This window comes from Gracilinanus agilis, chromosome 2 (assembly GCF_016433145.1).
Source record: "Gracilinanus agilis isolate LMUSP501 chromosome 2, AgileGrace, whole genome shotgun sequence".
Classification (NCBI taxonomy): Eukaryota; Metazoa; Chordata; class Mammalia; order Didelphimorphia; family Didelphidae; genus Gracilinanus; species Gracilinanus agilis.
In genome coordinates, this window is record NC_058131.1 from 655651937 (window position 1) to 655670648 (window position 18712).

Genomic DNA, 18712 nt, shown 5'->3' on the forward strand with positions numbered 1-18712 from the left:
GACCTCCGGGAACTGATGCAGAGCGAAAGGAGCAGAGCCAGAAGAACTCTATACACAGAGACTGATATTCTGTGGTAAAATTGAATGTAATGGACCTCTGTACCAGCAGCAATACAATGACCCAGGACAATTCTGAGGGATTTATGGAAAAGATGCTGCCCACATTCAGAGGAAGGACTGCAGGAGAGGAAACATATAAGAAAAACAACAGCTTGAACGCATGGGTCGGGGTAGACATGATTGGGGATGTGGACTCGAAACTACCACACCAATGCAACCACCAACAATTTGGAAATTGGTCTTGATCAAGGACACATGACAAAACTAGTGGAAATGCGCATCGGCCATGGGTGGGGGGTGCAGGAGGGGGGGTTGAAGGGGAAAGGAGGAGCATGAATCATGTAACCATGTTAAAAATGAATATTAATAAATGTTAAAAAAAAAAAAAAGAAAGAAAGAAAGCCAGACCTGTAAATGGGATATCCTGGGTTCAAATCTAGTCTCAGGTCCTTTTTAACTATGTGACCCTAGGCTAGTCACTCAACCCCAATTGCCTCGCCCTTGCCACTCTTCTTCCTTGGAACCTACCCAGTATTGATTCTTAGAAGACAAGAGTTAAAAAATAATGTTTAAGAGCATTTTTATGTGACTATAGATAGATTTGATTTCTTTGTGTGAAAACATCGTGCATATCTTTTGGCTATTTATCAACTGAGAAATGATTTGTAATCTTATAAATGTGGCTCACAAACTTATTTTTAAAAATATTTTATAACTATTGTTTAACATTAGTTTCCTTTATAATCTTATTCATTATATTGTTTGCCTTTAAAAATATTATTCCGAGCCCATAGGCTATACCCGACTGACACACACAAAGTTAAGAACCTTTGACTAAATCATCTTCTCCCATTATCTCACCCACTGCTGCTGCCATCTTACTTCAGGCCCCCATTTCCTTTCACCTGGACTATGATCATTGCTATCTTTTTTTTTTTTTTAACTCTTACCTTCCGTATTGGAGTCAATGCTGTGTATTGGCTCCAAGGCAGAAGAGTGGTAAGGGTAGGCAATGGGGGTCAAGTGACTTGCCCAGGGTCACACAGCTGGGAAGTGTCTGAGGCCAGATTTGAACCTAGGACCTCCTGTCTCTAGGCCTGGCTCTCAATCCACTGAGCTACCCAGCTGCCCTCCATCACTCTTGGTGCATTTAGTAATATATTTCCTTGTTCAAGGAATTATCTTTTCACTAGTGTGAATCTTATCTCCCTTTTGAGACTGAACTCCCTGGAGGTGGGGATGGGCAGGGTGCCTCCTCTTCTGCTTCCTTCATAGGGAAGCTGGGTACACAGGGCTCAGGCAACACTAATTGATTGATTGGCTGATTCCTGACGTAAACCTGGCCTCTCTCTAAAACTGGGCTTATTTCTGGTTTTTTTTTTTCCCCTTCTAATTAGATAGTTAGAGCCATGGCTTGGAGCCAGAGTTCTCTGATAAGTATAACCTGCTTCAGGGGATGAAGACAGGGAGTTGCTGCTCAGCAATGTTATTGACTGTTGGACATCAGCAAGGAACACTGGAGTTGTTGCTTGGTGTGGCCTCAGAGGGAGAAGAGAGAATCATAGGATTTAGCTGGGAAAAGGACCCGAGAGATCATCTAGACCAATAGTTCTTAGCCTGGGATTCAAACATTCCCAAGATTTCTATGAAACCCCAAAGGATCTTTGTAGAGATTTCAAGGGGCTCATAAACTTGGACATGAAAAATTATATTCTCACTAATCTTGAACTAAAATTTAGCATGTTCTTCAATTATTTAAAAAGATTTTTCTGAGAAGGGTTTTTACCAGGCTACCAAAAAGGTCCATGACACAAAAAAGTTGAACTCTGCCAAACCATTTATTCTCTGAATGAAAAATAAGACCACGACAGTATAGGTGTTCCTTCCATCTTGAATTTCCCCATCATGGTTTTGACCTATTTTAGGTCAGCAGAAAAAAATCAAATGGGAATTTTTTAGTCCCATCGGACTAGAAGTCAGTAAGTAATAGCTTCCTTGTTGAGTTTTAAGTCTGGCCTTGGCCTTGAAAGCCCAGTAGGATGCATCCTTGGGACTGGAACTGAAAATTGGGACTTCTTAATTTCTGCTCAATTATGTCATCTAGCTACCAGGGGTAGGTAGAATGTGAGCAAGCTAAGAGGAGGGAGGCAGAAGCAAATGGAAGCTGTATACCCATTTCCAAGCCAAGAGAGGAAATCTGCCTTCCTTTTCCAAGGGATTTGGGGGAGAAAACCTCAGGTGGAAGAGGGGATGGAGTGTTATGGGAGGGAATGGAGGAGATGGACTTCCATGGAGAATCTTCCAGGGATTTTCTCATTGCACTGAAGCTTTGGGGGACATCTGGATAGAATCAGAAGCTAATTACCCTTGTACATCCTTTAGGTGTTGCATCTTGTCAGAGGATTTAGGAAAGTCTAAATACTAGTCAGGTGAATAACTGACTAGACTGGTTGTATATGGTAGGGAAAGGGATAGGTACCCACTTTAATTCCTACATTGGACAACAAAAGTATCTCCAGTTAAATGATAATACACTGACATCCCTAGTAGGGAAGGAGAAAAGGAAAAAAAAAACTCATGCTCAAGACTTATGTCCAAATGTCCAAATTCTGTACAGTTGATCAAAGCCTCAGGAGGGCGAGGGACAGTGGGGTACCATGATTTTCTAAGTCTGAGTAGATTTTGAAATGGTGATATGACAGCTCCTAAGATGGTTAGCCCTCTGCCCTACTCATTTAGAGGGAAAACGTTATTGATCATTCTTTTCTTTAAACCATTACTTCCATCTTAGAATCAATACAATGTATTGGTTCCAAGGCAGAAAAGCTACAAGGGCTAGACAGTAGAGGTTAAGTGACTTGTCCAGGGTAACATAGCTAGGAAGTGTCTGAGGCCAGATTTTAACCCAGGACCTCCCATCTATTGAGATTATTCTTGGGACTTGGTTGACTCAGGGAATTAAAGCTCAGTCTATCCACAGTTACTTTCTCAACTTTTGAGTACAAAACAGCCATTCGGAGCTCCAGGAGCTCTCTCGATCTTTGTAGGACCACAATCAACAACTCGGGTTTCCAAAATTCTCACTTAATTTCTTATGCCGACCCGTGACATATTGAAATCATGATGGGGAAAGTCGTGATGTGGTAGGGATGCCTGTGATGTTTTCTAGATCCACCAGCTGTACTTCCCCTGGACCTTTCTTTAAATGGTCATTTAAGCCTGCTCCAAGTTCTACTTGTTATTCTAGAGAAGTGATCTCTCTCCACTCTGAGTTCCTCTAACATTTATTCATGAATCTCATCCTACTTTCACATTCTCATATCTGTTTTTGCACCCATCTATTCCCTAACTTAGATTAAAAGTTCCTGGAGTACAGATATTATGTCATGGTACAATGGAAATCACATTGGACTTGTAACCAATAGAGATCTGGGTTCAAATCCCACCTTCCATATTTCTTAACTGTGTGACTGTGGGCAAGTCAGTTAAACTCTCTGAGCTTCAGCTCTTCATTTATAAAACAGGAATAATAATATTAGAATATACTTACTATATAATACTTTAATTACATTTAATTAATTATATTTAATTAAATAAAATAATACTTTCTAATCAATATGGTGCTGCCATGGTCAACTGTAGATTGTATCCTTGAAAAAAGAGCTGACTTTTAGAGAAAATATAGACCCAGGTTATGGGGCCTATGACCAAGGGTGCAGGAAATGGTTTGACCAGGAGGTTCAATGACTAAAGGGGCTCATTATTAGGGAGGGTCTTTGACTAAATCAGTGGTTCCCAAACTTTTTTGGCCTACTACCCTTTTTCCAGAAAAAATATTACTTAGTGCCCCTAGAAATTAAATTTTTTTAAATTTTAATAGCAATTAATAGGAAAGATAAATGCACCTGTGGCCATCACCGCCTCCTGGATCACTGCAGCACCCACCAGGGGGCGGTGGCGCCCACTTTGGGGATCACAGCACTAAATGGTTATTGCAGGCTGTGGTGATAGGAATTTGTCTTAAGGTGGAGCTTCAATCGTGGGAACCTTTGGCTTGGAGGGTGCATGATCAAGGGAAGATGAGGGATGATGGTGGCCATGGCCAGGGGTATTTACAACCATATGGTATTTATAATTAGGGGGAGGTAATGGATGAGATAGTTATTATGGGTAATGAGGGGAAGAGGAGGGAAACTGTAACCAAGGGAGACTAATGACTTATCAGGAATATGCTCCAGTGGGGTTATGAATGAAGTGGTGGCTAATGAGACTGTAGTGATGGGAAGGTGGGTAGGAGCAGGTAGTCTTCTGATGTTATTATAATCAGCAAAGACTTGGAGAAATTTGTTACTAGTGACTTGGGAGAAATATATAACCAAGACAGAAGTCTCTCTAAGACTAGAGAGGAGCCAAAGGGGATTTACGGGGACTAATGGGGGGACATTGGCATTGGAGCCTTGATGGTGCTGATGGAGGATGTGACCAGGGACATCTAACCATGAGGTCTTTGTGAGTGGAAGGGTAGGCACTAATCAGGAGTGAGTCAATAACTTGGGTCAAACTATGACTTGAAAGACCTGAGATTTGGTGGGATGACTAAAAGAGGTGTGTGATAGGGGGGTATTATTGAAAGGAGAGATAGCTAAGGAATCTGCAACTGGGAAAGCCAGGACTAGAGGGGGAGCCTATAATGGGGGGGGCCTCTGATCATGGGGGAAATAAACAGGGGAGGACCTGTGACTGCAAGGATTATGAACAAGCAACCTTAATAAGGTGTGGAAGAGGGAAGGGGCTCCTTAATAATCAGGACTCTCTAAAGCTTCTCCAAAAGGCTGACTCTGCTCTCTTTAACTATCTGCTTCTCAAAATTCTCCAGACATGGGAGGCTTCCTGGCAGTCCTGTCTAGACCCTCTGGGTAATTAGCAATTGAGTAATTAAATGGTCTCTGACAGCCTTTAGGGGCAGATTCAAGGCTTTAGCCTGAGTAATCCTTTGGCGTCTGCCCCAGCAGATGTCAGTCACAGATCAGCCTCTAAGGCTGTAGTAATGGAGAGGTCAGGAAGGAGGAGAGTTGAGAAATGGCTATTAGATTTGGCAATGATTGGATCATTGTTAACTTTGGAGAGTTTCTCCTGGTTGTACCCTCCACTGAATGATGGAGTCTGAAGTTACCTTGCAAAGAGTGAGAAGTGAGAAGTGAGTGAGAGGAGGGAAAGTGGAGGCGCCTGTTATTGGTGACTTTCTCCAGTTGTTTAGTAGGATAGCTGGGTATGGAAGGAGACATAAAAGATGGCGCTAGTAGAGATTTCAGATCAAATGATTCTTTTTTTTTTTTTAAGAATGGGGAGACATGAACACTGTTTGCAGGCAGCAGGGAAGGAGCCAATAGATGGGAAGGGATCCAAGATGAAGGAGAGGGGAGCTGTGATAGTGGGGATCATCTGATCAAGAAAACAAAGGAGAAGGTCATTCAACCAATGGCATTTTTGCTTTTTTAGGGAAGTAGGAGGCAAAGTCTTCTTCAGAAAGGGATGAGTAGGGGAAATGGTGGAGGAAGTTTGAGGAGAACTGAGAAGGTTTGGATTAACCGCTTAGACTTAGAAGGGAGAAATGGAGAGGATGTAAAAAACAAAATATAGCAATTTAATTTTTTGAATGAATTTAGAATTTGAGTCCTAGAGGCACACGTTGTCAGAGCTAGACGTAATCTGGAGATCAGCTAGTCTCTTTCTCTCACAGATCAGAAAACTGGGGCCCAGAGACACGAAGTGGCTCAGCCTTGGTCGCTGAGGGAATAAAATCACATCTGTAGAGTTTCTTCAGATCAGTTCCATGTGGCAGGTAGTTCCACGCTTTGTCATCCCTGTCTTAAAGCTGAGGGAACTGAGGCTCAGCGGGCTGAAGTAATGGCTGGTATTTATATAGCACTTGAAGGTTTGTAAAGCACTTTATACCTGGTACCTCAATCCATCCTCACACCAACCCTTTGAGGCAGGAGCTATTATAACTCCCATTTGACAGATGAGGAAACTGAGACTGAGAGAGTTTAAGTAATTTGCCCAGGGTCACACTGCAAGTGAGCGTCTGAGACAGAACCGGAACTTGGGTCTTAATGGCTCAAGTCCGATTCTGTGCCCTTTAGCTGCTTCAAGGTAGGGGACTCGTGTATCATCACAGCTGTTGAGCGGCTGTTTGGGTTTTCCAATCCATGTGCGATCTCTTGATTCCAAGCCCAGCATTTTTTCCATTGCATCTTTCTCCATCATCCCTGGCACCTTCTCTTTGAGAATGCTTTCCATTGATGCCGTGTGTATCTTGTTTACTATCTAATCATCTGTGTCTTGTTTCCTAGGAGGTCAGGGACTATTTTTGCCTTTCTTTGTAAATATAGCCCTGGACTAATTTTACCTAATTGCTCTCTTCTCTCATATGTTGAAAAGTGAGTGAGGCATGACCTTGGGCAAGTCACTTAACCTCTGCCTCAATTTCTTCATCTATAAAATGAATGGGAATAATAATGGCACCTACCTCCCAGGGTTGTTGAGGGGATCAAATGAGATAATTATTGCAAAGTGCTTACTACAGTGTCTGGTACATAGTAAGCACTATGTAAATTTTAGCCTTGATTATTATTCTTAATATCTAGCATTTTTCTAGGTTTATAAAGGACTTTACAGGTATAATTTCATTTGACTCCAGGTGTGTTTGTTTAGCAGCCACTTCTTTAAAAAGATGTTAACAACCATTCTCTGGGGGGGGGGGAAGTATATGTATATAATACAAATTAAGTTTTTAAAAAATTTCTTATTGAACATACACCTTTAAATTTACTCAGCATTCTCAGGGATTTCTAGGTGGCAAAGCAGATAGAGCATTGGATCTGCAGTTCGAATCCAAAACGCAGAAATTTACTAGCTATGTGACCTTGAGCAAATCATTTCACCCTGCTTGCCTCAGTTTCCTCATCTGCAAAATGATCTGGAGAAGGAAATGGCAAACCACTCCAGCCTCTTTGCAAGGAAACCCCAGATGGGGTCACAAAGAGTCAGATACAACCAGATGACAAAAACAGCATTATTAATATTTTTAAGTCTAAATAATCCATAATATAATAAATCATCACACACAACAACCCTGGGAGGTCGGTGCTATTATTATTCCCACTTACAGATGAAAAACAAGGAGTTAAATGATTTTCCCGTGTTGCCAGGAGGTGTCTGAGGCAGGATTTGGACGGGGGTCTTTTCTCTGTTGAGGTCTGACACATTATCTTCTAACCCACTTGTTTACTCTTCTATTTGCTAAATGCTAACAATAACAGCCACCACATTCAGAATCATTGTTCCATCGATGGATCAATCAATGGCTAGATCGTTAACATTATTGATTTGACACCTAGAGGGAGAAGCGAAGGATGCTCTGGCACAGACCCGGAGCTTTCCATGCCTTGAGTGGGAGAATTTAAGAGTAATATATGGAGGGAGGTGGGGGGAAATGGGGATGGTGGCTTCGAGGCTCAGGACGTTCTAAATGATCTCAAGAAGGCTAAGACCCATCAGAGGGATGGGGGAAGAGCAATCTGACAGCCCGAGTCCTGCTCAGCCTAGCCAGGCCATAAATCTGCTGAGGTCAGGAAGGGGGCTGTAGCCACAGATGGTGGCAGTCAGAGATCTAGGTCAGGACTTGAGACTAGGGAGCTTTGGGGAGGGGAGCCGGTATAGGGGGAGGAAAAGGGGGATGAGGGAAGGCAAGGAAGCTTGTTTCTTAGATAGGGCATGCTTAGGGCAGGAGGCAGGGGAGTCCTTGGACATAGCTTTGAAAAGAAAGGAGTTCTTATTGCTTCTAAGACAAAGTAGGCTTGTCATAGGGCAGAGGGGGTAGAAACAGGGGTGGTCGAGGTCCCTTATTGGTGGATCCATTTGTAGGTTCTTGAGCAACGGAGGGAAGTGGTCAGAGGTGGACATCAAGAAGATGACTTTGTTAGCTGTGGGAAAGATGAGCTAGAGGACAGGCAGGCAGGTCAAGAGATGATTTAAACAGTATTTTCAAATGGATGTTTAGTTCATCCATCCTCTTTTCTTGGTTTCGTTAATGTGTTTTCAGAGATACTGATTTTCCTCTGAGGTCATCTGAGTTTTGTTGTGTCTCACTATTCTCATTCTCTTTAACAAGTTTATTTATTGGTTCTATAAGTTATTCTTTGATTCAGGAATTATTTAGGCTGCCATTGTTTAGAACAGGAGTTCCCATTCCTTTTCAGGTCCTTGATTTTCAGTAATCCTTCCTGTGTCCTCTTATTCAATATGAAAGTTGATAAATTTGAGTTTCCAAGGCACGTATATATGCTTAGGAATGAAGAAAGCAATGAATTCATTTGGACAATAGAGTGATTTATCTAATATTCCCTGAACCCTTTGAGAAGTTTCTTGCATCCCTAAGGGGCACACATGCCCCAAGCTGAGAACCCTTGACTTAGGTTCCATTAAAATAGTTCAAAGTAGAAGTTGAGGACCTGAATAAGGATGGAAGAGTGGGAGTGGAGAGGAAGGGAAAGATCTCAATGACATTTTAGAGACAGACTTATAGGATTATGGATTTGGAATTGGAATGGATCTTCAAGGCAATCAAGTTTAACATTCTCATTTTTTCAGATGAGGACCTGGCCAATGTCACAAATCCAGCAAGTGTCTAGGGCAGGATTTGAACTGAGATCTTCCTAGGCTTAGGGGTCCAGCCATGGTGTATGCCACCTAGCTACATGGATTTGGATGTGTATACATATATTTGGAAGAAGGTGGGGAGGAGGTTGGCTCTGGAGACTAGGAGGATTATGGTGCCGTGAAGAAGAAATAGGGAGATCAGGAATGGGGATGAGAAAGATGTGTGGTGCCATTTTGGATACTTTGATCTCAGGTGTTGGTAGAATATCCAGACAGAAACATTGAGCAAATGGGCAGAAACAGGGTACTGTTCAGAGGCCCCAAAACTATATCCTTCCTTGACTCCTTCAATATACATCCCATATCCTTGCTAAGGCCATGGTGGTGGGGAGAAGGGTGTGTAGGCGTGTTTTCCTCTCCAATTCTTGGTGTTCCATTCTTGCCCTTGAGGCTGCTTCTGGGGAGATTGAAGGAAAAGGCCTCAAGGCACAATGGAAAATGGGAGATTCAGAAGAACTGAGTTCAACTCCTGGCTCAGGGACAGTCTTTGCTATGAGACTTTGGTCAAGTTATTTAATCTCTCTGGGTCTCAGCGTCCTTGACTGGACTGGATGGCCACTGAGATCTCTTCTAGCTCTCGGTCTATGACTCTATTCTTTGATGGCCCCAGCTAGATAAAAAGAAAGTCTGTGCTTGCCATTCCTCCCTCTATCCCCTGGGGCCTTTGGATCTCCACCTACAAAGAATTAGGACCCAGGAGCTGGGGAAGAGGGTCATATCTGGGATCGGAGTTTGACTAGCCAGGCTGGTCCTCAGGGGCCAGTGTCTTAATGTTGGGAGAAAATGAACCTGGACGAACATAAGGAAGATGGCAGGGTCACCCCAATTTCTCATGGATGGGTTTCTTGGAGCTATAATGAGCAATAGATTAAATGGCTGAGGAAGCAAAGGTTCAATCTCCTGAGCATATCAATTTATTAAGCAACACATGCCAATTGCTCAATAAATTGGAACCAGGCTTAGGTCTGGACCCCAAATATAGGGAAAACAGACTTTTATACATCACCAACAATCAAAATATGATTATTATAACATTGTAAAAATCAAAATATACCCACAAAATCGGCATTACAAACAAGGTCAATTAATTAAAATGAAATAATATATTAGTTCATCTGATTTCTAATTGGATGGAAGGTTAAGGACTTTCCAAGTTGGGAGGGGGAGAGTGAGCAGACACAGTTCCCCGATTCAGGAAAAGGGGTGTCCTACTCTTCCCAAGGGTCTACAGACAATCAAAAGAACACGGAAGCAAGGACCGATTGATCCGTAGGGGATCGGTTTTCAGAGATGTACAATTAGGAGAAAACTCGGATCAATCTTAGGATCCAACTGCGTGTCTAGTCAACGTAGTCCTTGGTTGGGTCTCTAAAGAGCCAGCAGAGGCGGTCCAGCTCCCCACCCACACGGGGCTAAACTCAAACAAGGCAATAAAGTTCTTTCCCCCATTTCCCACAGTTACTCTCACAAGACAAAATTTGAACTGGGCTCAGAACTGAATAGAAAGGGGCAGCTCCAGAATGGAGTCACAGGATGGAGTCCGGGTGGTTCCCACGATTCTCACAATTTATCACTTGTCCTTATTCCCTGCGTTGCTCACAGAGCAGAGGGAGAGAGAGAGAGGAGCTCCGGACCCAGGCACCCAAGTGCCCTCCAAGGATGGGCGTTGGACCTGCGTGTAGGTGAGGCTGGGGTAGGAGTGGGGGGCATTTCCACAAAGTCGGTGCCAGTGGAGTGGGGAGGTGACGTTCTCGGGGACCTTCTCTGGGGCAGAAGCATCCACGTTGCCCTCCTTTCCCTGGTGCAGACACAGCCGGCCGCCCCCTGCACAGCCCTGATTACTGTACCGAGCCCTCAAGCTGATGTTCTAAATCCCAAATAGTGCTTCTCTGTCAGAGCAAGGGTTTAGTGGCAGGTTATGGAAGGGTCACTGCCCTGGGCTGGAAGTGGGGGGAGAGGGTGGCAGCTGGGAAAGTAATGGTGTCAGCACTCTGAGGCATCAGCCTCTCCAGCAGTCTGTAAGCCGAACTCAAGCTGATCCATAGTGGGGGTCAGCTTCTGAGTTTCCTCCCTAGGATTCCCCACCCCCCTCACTGACCCTAGATCAGAGCCCTAGCAGGTCAGCTCAGCTTAGCTCTGGGACCTGGCTCATGGGAGCCCCTGAGCCTGGTGCCTTCTTGATGGGCTCAAGGGCCCAGGGTGCTCCTCTGCTATGGAGCTCCCTCCATCAGACTGGGCCTCTCTGTACCTATCTTTTTGTCTGTCTGTCTGTCTGTCTATCTGTCTGTCCGTCCATTCATCTATCTATCTATCTATCTATCTATCTATCTATCTATCTATCTATCTATCTATCTATCTATCTATCTATCCATCCATATATCCATCTATCCATCTATCCATTCATCTATCTAGCTGTCTATCTATCTATCCCTTCCTCATCTTAGATCACATAGAACTAAAAAGGACCAATGAAACCATTGAATCCAACCCCCTTATTTCACAGGAGAGGAAACTGAGGCCCAGGTAGGTTAAATAAGGTCACATAGGAAGTAAGCATCAGAAGTGGGATTTGAACTCCCCACACACACACACACAGCCATTTGTATCAGCTTAGCACAGTGCATGGCAGATAGTTTTTCTTCCTTCTTTCCTTCCCCCCTTCCTTTCTCCCTCCTTTCCTTCCTTCTTTCCTGCCTTCCTTCCCTCCTTCTTTCTCTCCCTCCTTCCCTCCTTTCATTCCCTCCTTCCTTTCTTCCCTCCCTCCTTCTTTCCTTCTTTCCTTCCCTCCTTCCTTTCTTCTTTATTTCCTTTCTTCCCTCCCTCCTTTCCTTCTTCTTTCCTTCCTCCCTCCTTCTTCCTCACTCCCTCCTTTTTCCTTCCCTCCTTCTTTCCTTCCTTCTTTTCCTTCCTTCCAGCATCTCGAGAATCCTAGTGGACCATGCCAGTGGATCTGTTGGTTTCTCCCTCACAATGTTGTAGACTGTGGCATTCCTGGGAGATGCTTTCCAGGAAGTGGTCTGTGTAAAATGCAGGCTATGTCCAGGCTATGACAGCCATGAGAGTGTAAGAGGCATGTATGTTGGCTGGGGCACATGTAGCCATGGCACACATGGGTCTGCAGAGATCCTCTACTGTGTGGCTGTTGTAGCAAAGGGCAGATCTCTGTGTGTGGATAACAGTGCCAGGCTGTGGCGAGTGTATGACAGGGACGCAGACTATGGTGTGCTGGGAAGAGCGTAAAAACACGTGAGTGTTTGTGTGCCCAGGTGTGCCTGTGTGCAAGCCAGGCCCCATTGTGCATGTAGCAAAGTGTGCAAATTGTAGCCTCTTGTAAGCTTTTCCCTCATCATGGGATTCCTCATCATGGTGTGCAGGTGACCTGAATTCTCCAAGGCTGTACCAGGGCACATAAACTGGCAAATCCTACCCAGCTGGAGGGCTTTAAAGATGGGCCTAGATAACTGTATGTTTGCCCTTGAGGTGGCACAGTGGGTAGAAAGCTGGGTCTGGAGTCAAGAGGACTTGAGTTCAAAACTGGTCTTAGACACTTACTAGCTGTGTGACCCTGGACAAGTCACTTAACTCTGGTTGCTTCAGTGCCTCCTATGTAAAATGAGCTGGAGAAGGAAATGGCGGACGATTCAGTCTCTTTGTGAAGAAAACCCTGAATGGGGTTATAAAGAATCAGATGCAACTTAAACAACCTCTAAGAAGCCACTTTGCTAAATCTGAGGAGACTCATCAGGCCAGGCTGTAATTTTTCTGCTATTGCCAGAAATCATCATTTTAAAAATGTTATTGATATTTTTTAAATGAAGTTTTTATTAATGCTTTTTAAAAATCACCATAAAATAGGTCTTAATCAATGACACATGTAAAACCCAGTGGAATAGCTCGTTGGCTGCTGGAGAGGAGTGGGAGGAGGGGAGGGAAAGAACATGAATCATGTAACCATGGGAAAATATTCTAAAGTAATTAATTAAATAACTAAACTTTAGAAAATATCACCATAATTTCCCCCAGTATCTCTCCCTCTCTTCCTACCCCTGGAGAGTCATCCAATACAACACATCGTATTCTCTAAAGATGCATAAAAAAGAAAATGATGGAGGAAAAAATGAATGTTACCGATATAATCATTGATTTGAAAACATTGAAAAAGTGTGGAAATATGTGCAATGTACAAATTTTATGGCCCCTCCTATTGATATCTTTTGTATTTACATCGCTTTCCTTTCCAAATGTTCCCTGTCCCCTATGGAGACAGTCTTTTGGTAACAAGAGTGAAAAAGGGGAGGAATAAAAAAAAGAAGCAATTTCAGCAAAACTAACACAATGTTTCACAGTCCTCAACCCTTCCCTCTCCAATGGAGGGAACACGGTGCCTTCTCACCTCCTCTTTGGGGTCATTCTAGTTACACAACATCCAAATTTCATTTTAATTCTTCCCTATTTTCCCTGTCCCATCCCATAATGGCATGGCAGACGCCGTTATGCTTGTTGTTTTCCTGATTCTTCTTATTTCCCTTGAATCCATTCATATGCAAAGCCTTCTTGTGCTTCTCCTAATCTTTTGAATTCACCGCATCTTACAGAGGAGTGATGTAGCTCCAGAGCCTTGCTTGTGTCACGACTCCTTTAATGGGTCGGAGGCGAGAGGGAGAGAGAACGATGGAAGGAAGGTCTTTGGGCTCCCCCAGAATCCCTGCGATGTCCAAAGAAAGGAACAAAGGATCCCTGGCAAGGCTAGACCTTTGCGGCAAATGTAGGGGCAGGCATGGGTGGGCTGCATTTTGCAATATTGGAGGGAATATCCCTCCCTAAATCTTTCTGTTCTTCCAGTCCAATTTTCATGGAGATTCCTTAGCATGGAGGAATATCTTCAGGAACCTAGCAGAGGACTCTGCCATGGACAGTCCATGAAAGGCTGGTCAGTCTGGCACAAAGTGGCTGTTACAAAATGATAAAGAGAATTTTCCATTTATCACTGAAGACCCTGTGAGGTAGGAGGGCTTCCTGTGTGTTCCCTGGGATTCAAAGAGTGAAAATTAGCCTTGTTCCTGACCTCTCCTGCTCCCCTCTTATAGAGAACGTGCAGACATCGTTGCCCCCCCCCTTTCTCCCACTCTTCATTCCTCTTGCTCCAGAATGGGGTCCTCTTTGTAGACACAGAGTTAGGGGGGTTTTGTGTTAAGGACATCTTTGGCAGTCTGGTTAAACCTTTGGATCCCTTCTCAGAATAAAGTTTTTGAATCTGTAAAATTAAAACTCATAGGTTTTCCCCATAATCATTTCAATAAAACATATTAAAATATAGCCATTGACCTTTTTTAGAAAGTCGGGTCTGTGGACTCCAGATGAAGAACTCTGCCCTAGAATCCTGGATGGGTACTCATTGTTAGAAATCTCTCTGGGCTACGAGACACCTAGGGGCGCCCACCTTTAAAACCCTCTAATTATTTCCTCTGCCCCCTCCTCGACAGTGGAGGAACTCTGTTTCCCCCTCCTCCCCCTCTCTCCCAAGCAATCTGCCAAGGTGAGAAAGTCATCCGGCATTAAAGATCTTATTATTATTAGCTGCCCTGTCTAGTGTGTGATCCCTCCCAGACGCCTCCAAAAGCCCAGTGAATGGAGAGATTGGGGGTGAATGGGAAGTCATTGCTCTGGCAGAGAAAGGAGGGGGTATCAGTTCTCTCCGAGGGACTCAAAGAGATCAAATTCCCGATGGGAAATGGAGCCAAAACTCACTTCAAAACCCAAAGTGAAGGTTGAACAAATAAGATGTAATCATTCTCTAAGGGCAAGAGAAAGGGGCATTGAGGGGAGAAAGCAGGCTGGGGAGGGTGGGGAGGGGGCCGGATGGCTTTGTCAGGCTTCGCTGGTGCCCTGGGTCTAGGGTTACAATGGGCTGGCAACACCTGAGCCTCATTGACTGGACTCAGCACCTTTTTAATTCTTCATTGGGTGGCTGATTGATCCACCTTTGGAGAGACAGTAAAGATTAAGAGGATGACAATCAGGCATCTGCTTACACGGGGTTAGGAGGTAATCTTCCTGCCTGTGTGCCTGGGGAGCTCTAGGAGGAGGGCAAGACACATGCACACACATAGCCAGGAGGCACAAGAGACCACTTTCAGCATAGGACAGAGAGGCTGGCAGAGACAGAGGGACACAGACAGATAGGACTGAAGAACATCAGAGAGGAGGGGAGAGAGGAAGAGAGAGTCACAGAAAGGGGAAATGGAGACGTATAGAGAGTGAAGGAGAGAAAAAGAAAGGGCGCCTGAGAAGAAGAAAAAAGGAGAGACGGAGAAATATAGGATTAGAGACAGAGAGTGAGGAGAACCCAAAGGAGAAAGGGAAAAAAAAGGAGAGGAAGCCCTCTCTCCAGCTGGCCCTCTTGGGGGCTCTCCCTCGGCTCCTGGGTCTTCTGAATCCCTGATGAGCCAGGCTGCAGGTCTGGACACCCTCCATCTTCTGGCTTTTGTGCAGTTTGCTCTACCTGCATGAGAAGTCAGACCTGGAGGGCCTCCATTTCTCCATGTTTCTTGGCTGGGTTCTCAATAAGGAGGAATGATGCTGGGGTTCACTCTGAGGGCTAGGAGGCCAGAAATGACTGGAATCTGAAGGGTCCCGAGAAACAGCCACACTTCTCAGAGTACAGCGGATCAGTCCTTGGAGACCCAAGTCCCCTCAGGGCTCCTCTGGACCAGCCCTAGGCTGTGGCACCAGGGAATTTTCTCAAGGCTTCCCCACTGAGGTCCGCCCTCCTTTCCTGCAGAGTTCAAGGATGTCTGCTTCCCACACTGATCCCTCCACACCCACTGACCGGGAGGACAGCCAGGCAGGTAAGGGCTTTGCTCATTTCCTGTCTGGGGGACCCCTTCCCTGTCTGCCCTATAGTCCTCGATGCCATCTTGGGTGAGGGGTGGTAGAACTGGAAGGGAGATCAATTCAAGAGGAAGGAACATTGTAAGATGGACGAGAATGTTTTTCTAGAAAGCTTTTAGGCTAAAGAAAGGGATCAAACTCAAATAGAAATGAAGGCCACTAAATCATCTGTAAGAATCCTTATTGCATATTGGCTTAGAAAGCCACATAGCAACATTATCTATGTCTTCTTGTATTTTTATTTATTTGGTTAAATTCCAGTTACATTTTAATCTGGTTTGGGTTGCACTTGGGAGTTTTGTGGACCACGTGCATGATGGACATCTCTTCTCTCTAGGGTTGTCTCACTAGAGAAATACTAGCTCTTCTTAGGTAGCCAAAATGTGCAGAGGAATGCCATTTTTTTGTATCAAGAACCACCTCCCTTATTCCCTTCCCCTGGAAAAATATACATCAAAGTGATCACGATCTTATTGCTAAAGTCTTTGGGTGGCTAAATGGTAGAGAATCCTTAAGGAGCCTAGAGCATAAAAGCAACCTCAGATCTTTTTTTTCCAAAGCACCCATGCCCAGGATACCCCTAACTGGGTACCAAGGCATGGGGCTCCTTAGCTCCAGCAGGACCTGGGCTGTCTTTGAATAATACAATCAAGATCCATTTTTTCCTTCTCCTCCTCCACTCCCACTGACCAAGGTAAACTTTTTAAAATAGTGGCCACAAAAAAAACCAAACATTCATCTATATTGAGTTCATTTTTGAATGAATTGAATTTTGAATGAATTGGAATGTGTGTGTGTATGATTAGTTTTATTTTTCCAGTTGGACCTGTGATTTCTTCAGTACTGGGAACTCCAACTGGTGCAGAAACACCCTCTATCAATACAGAACAACTCATCTGCAATTTACTGTCTTAGGGAGATGCCCTGGGAATTTAAGGGACTTGCAAAAGATCACCCAGTTAGTATATGTCAGAGGCAGAATTTGAATCCAGTTCTATCTGAATCAAAAGCTAGCCTTTTCTTCCACTATGCCATGATAGCTCTTGACTGGGACATATCCCATATTCATTTAGAACTGAAGTGATCCATCTGGGCCAAAGACATCTCATTGATTCATTTCAGTGGAACTCAGAACCACTCAGAAACACATGACATCTAGTAACTTTCTCAGGGACTGTGCCCTTTCTATGGTTTCTCTGGGCTTGGAGAGCAGATAGCAATATCTGATGCAAAAAAATATGCTTCTCTCCATGAATGAGAAAACATAGAAGGTTTGGGAAAAAAGTCCAGTTTGACTAGTAAAGATATGTGATGGTAGCAGTTAGTAGTCAGAAAAATTGCTTGTGTGACTGAAAACTAAAATATGATGGTGACAAAGACTTTTACCACTAAGTGGGGGGCTTGGAGGTGGGCAGTAACAGGAGCTGGCTTGGCGTCCAGTGTCAGCAACACCTTCAGGACTATCTGGAGAAGACAAGAAGGGAGAGAGGGACGGGGCACTAGAGCAGGAAAGGAGAGGACATGGTTGGATCAAAAGGTTCTGATGCCATTGACTTGAGCATTGAATATTGAATGCCAGGCACTTTCTTTAGGCTTTGTTCTATGAACATAAGGGGAGCAGGAATCACTTTCTAACTAGGGGTCAAACTGAGTCTAGGAATGTGAATGTGTGTATTTTTAGATCTTGCCTCTTCTCCCTTAAATCTGCACCTCCTGAGATTGAGGAACAGCCACTGTGTATGCTCCACACACACACTCCCATCATGAGTTCATTGGAATGATATTGCTGAAATAAATAGGTCTCACACAATTGATCATTACACAATATTGCTATTATTGTGTTCTCTTGGTTCTGCTCATTTCACTTTGCATCAGTTCATATATTTAGGTTTTTCCGAAATCATTCTGCTTGTCATTTAGTTTTCCATCACCATCATATACCTATCATAGCTTGTTCAGCCATTCTCCAATTGATGGGTATCCCTTCATTTTCCAAATCTTTTCCAGATTACTTTTTTTTAAAAAAATTCAATTTACAAGCAGTTGATAATCTTTGTTTGCTTTGAAAAAAAGACTGTATGCTGGGGAACTACATCCCCCAGCATTAACATATCTTTTCCTCTACTTTACTTTAGGTGAATTTTTGTGCTAGGCACAGAGTGTAAAAATTAAAATGAATATAGCCACTGTTTTTATAGGCTTTGAAATCTAATAGGGAGATAAGATATATACACGAGTAAATATGATAAAAACCCATATATGACAGGGGCAAAGAATAGAACCTGGATATTTCTTTTGCCTCTTCTTACATGGAAGTTATCATTGATAAGATGCTCACCATGTGTTTCTACTTTGCCCTTTGAGAGACCTGAATTTTTGATCCCTCAGAGATTGTGGTATTTGGTGGTTCAGAGCCATATAGCACCCCATAAACTATAAAATCATAGACCTAGAGCTGGAAGGGGTCCCAGAGGCTGTGTAGTCCACCGTCTTCATGTTCTAGATGAGGAAACTGAGGTTCAGTCTCCTACCTCCCTTACCAGGCTAACCAACTTGTCCAAAGTCACGTAGGTAGTAAGCATCAGAGGCAGAATTGGAACCCAAGGCTTTAGATTCCAGAACCAGAGCCTTCCTACTGAACCACTCTGCCCCTGAAAATATCGTTGAGAAGCACATTTGTGTTTGTCTCTATAAGTGTGTGTTTGCATGTTTGTGTAAAGGGGGTTTGGATCATTGAAAATGTAAATGTCACAAAAAGGCATTTCATTGTTGACTGGCCTTACCATTAGATACATTTTCTGAGGGAAGGGCATCAGGGACTTTGCCCCAGGGCAACAGGGATTTAGGTATTGACCTTACTTATACTTCTCCAGAAGCACAGAAACAATGCAACAAACATACCAAGTTAATAATAATAAAGATGATGGTGCTAAGAAGGAGGAGGAAGATGAAGAAGGAGGAGGAAGATGAAGATGAAGATGAAGATGAAGATGAAGAAGAAGAAGAAGAAGAAGAAGAAGAAGAAGAAGAAGAAGAAGAA

General features: G+C 43.8%; 1 protein-coding gene across 1 annotated transcript in view; it reads left to right on the forward strand.

The window, feature by feature from the left end:
* The first annotated feature begins 15571 nt into the window (after positions 1-15571).
* NR2E3 (nuclear receptor subfamily 2 group E member 3) overlaps positions 15572-18712 on the forward strand; it is a 30028-nt gene continuing 26887 nt past the window's right edge. Inside the window, exon 1 of the mRNA XM_044662715.1 lies at positions 15572-15629. Within this exon, the coding sequence (XP_044518650.1) occupies positions 15572-15629 (58 nt within the window). The remainder of the gene's footprint in view (positions 15630-18712) is intronic.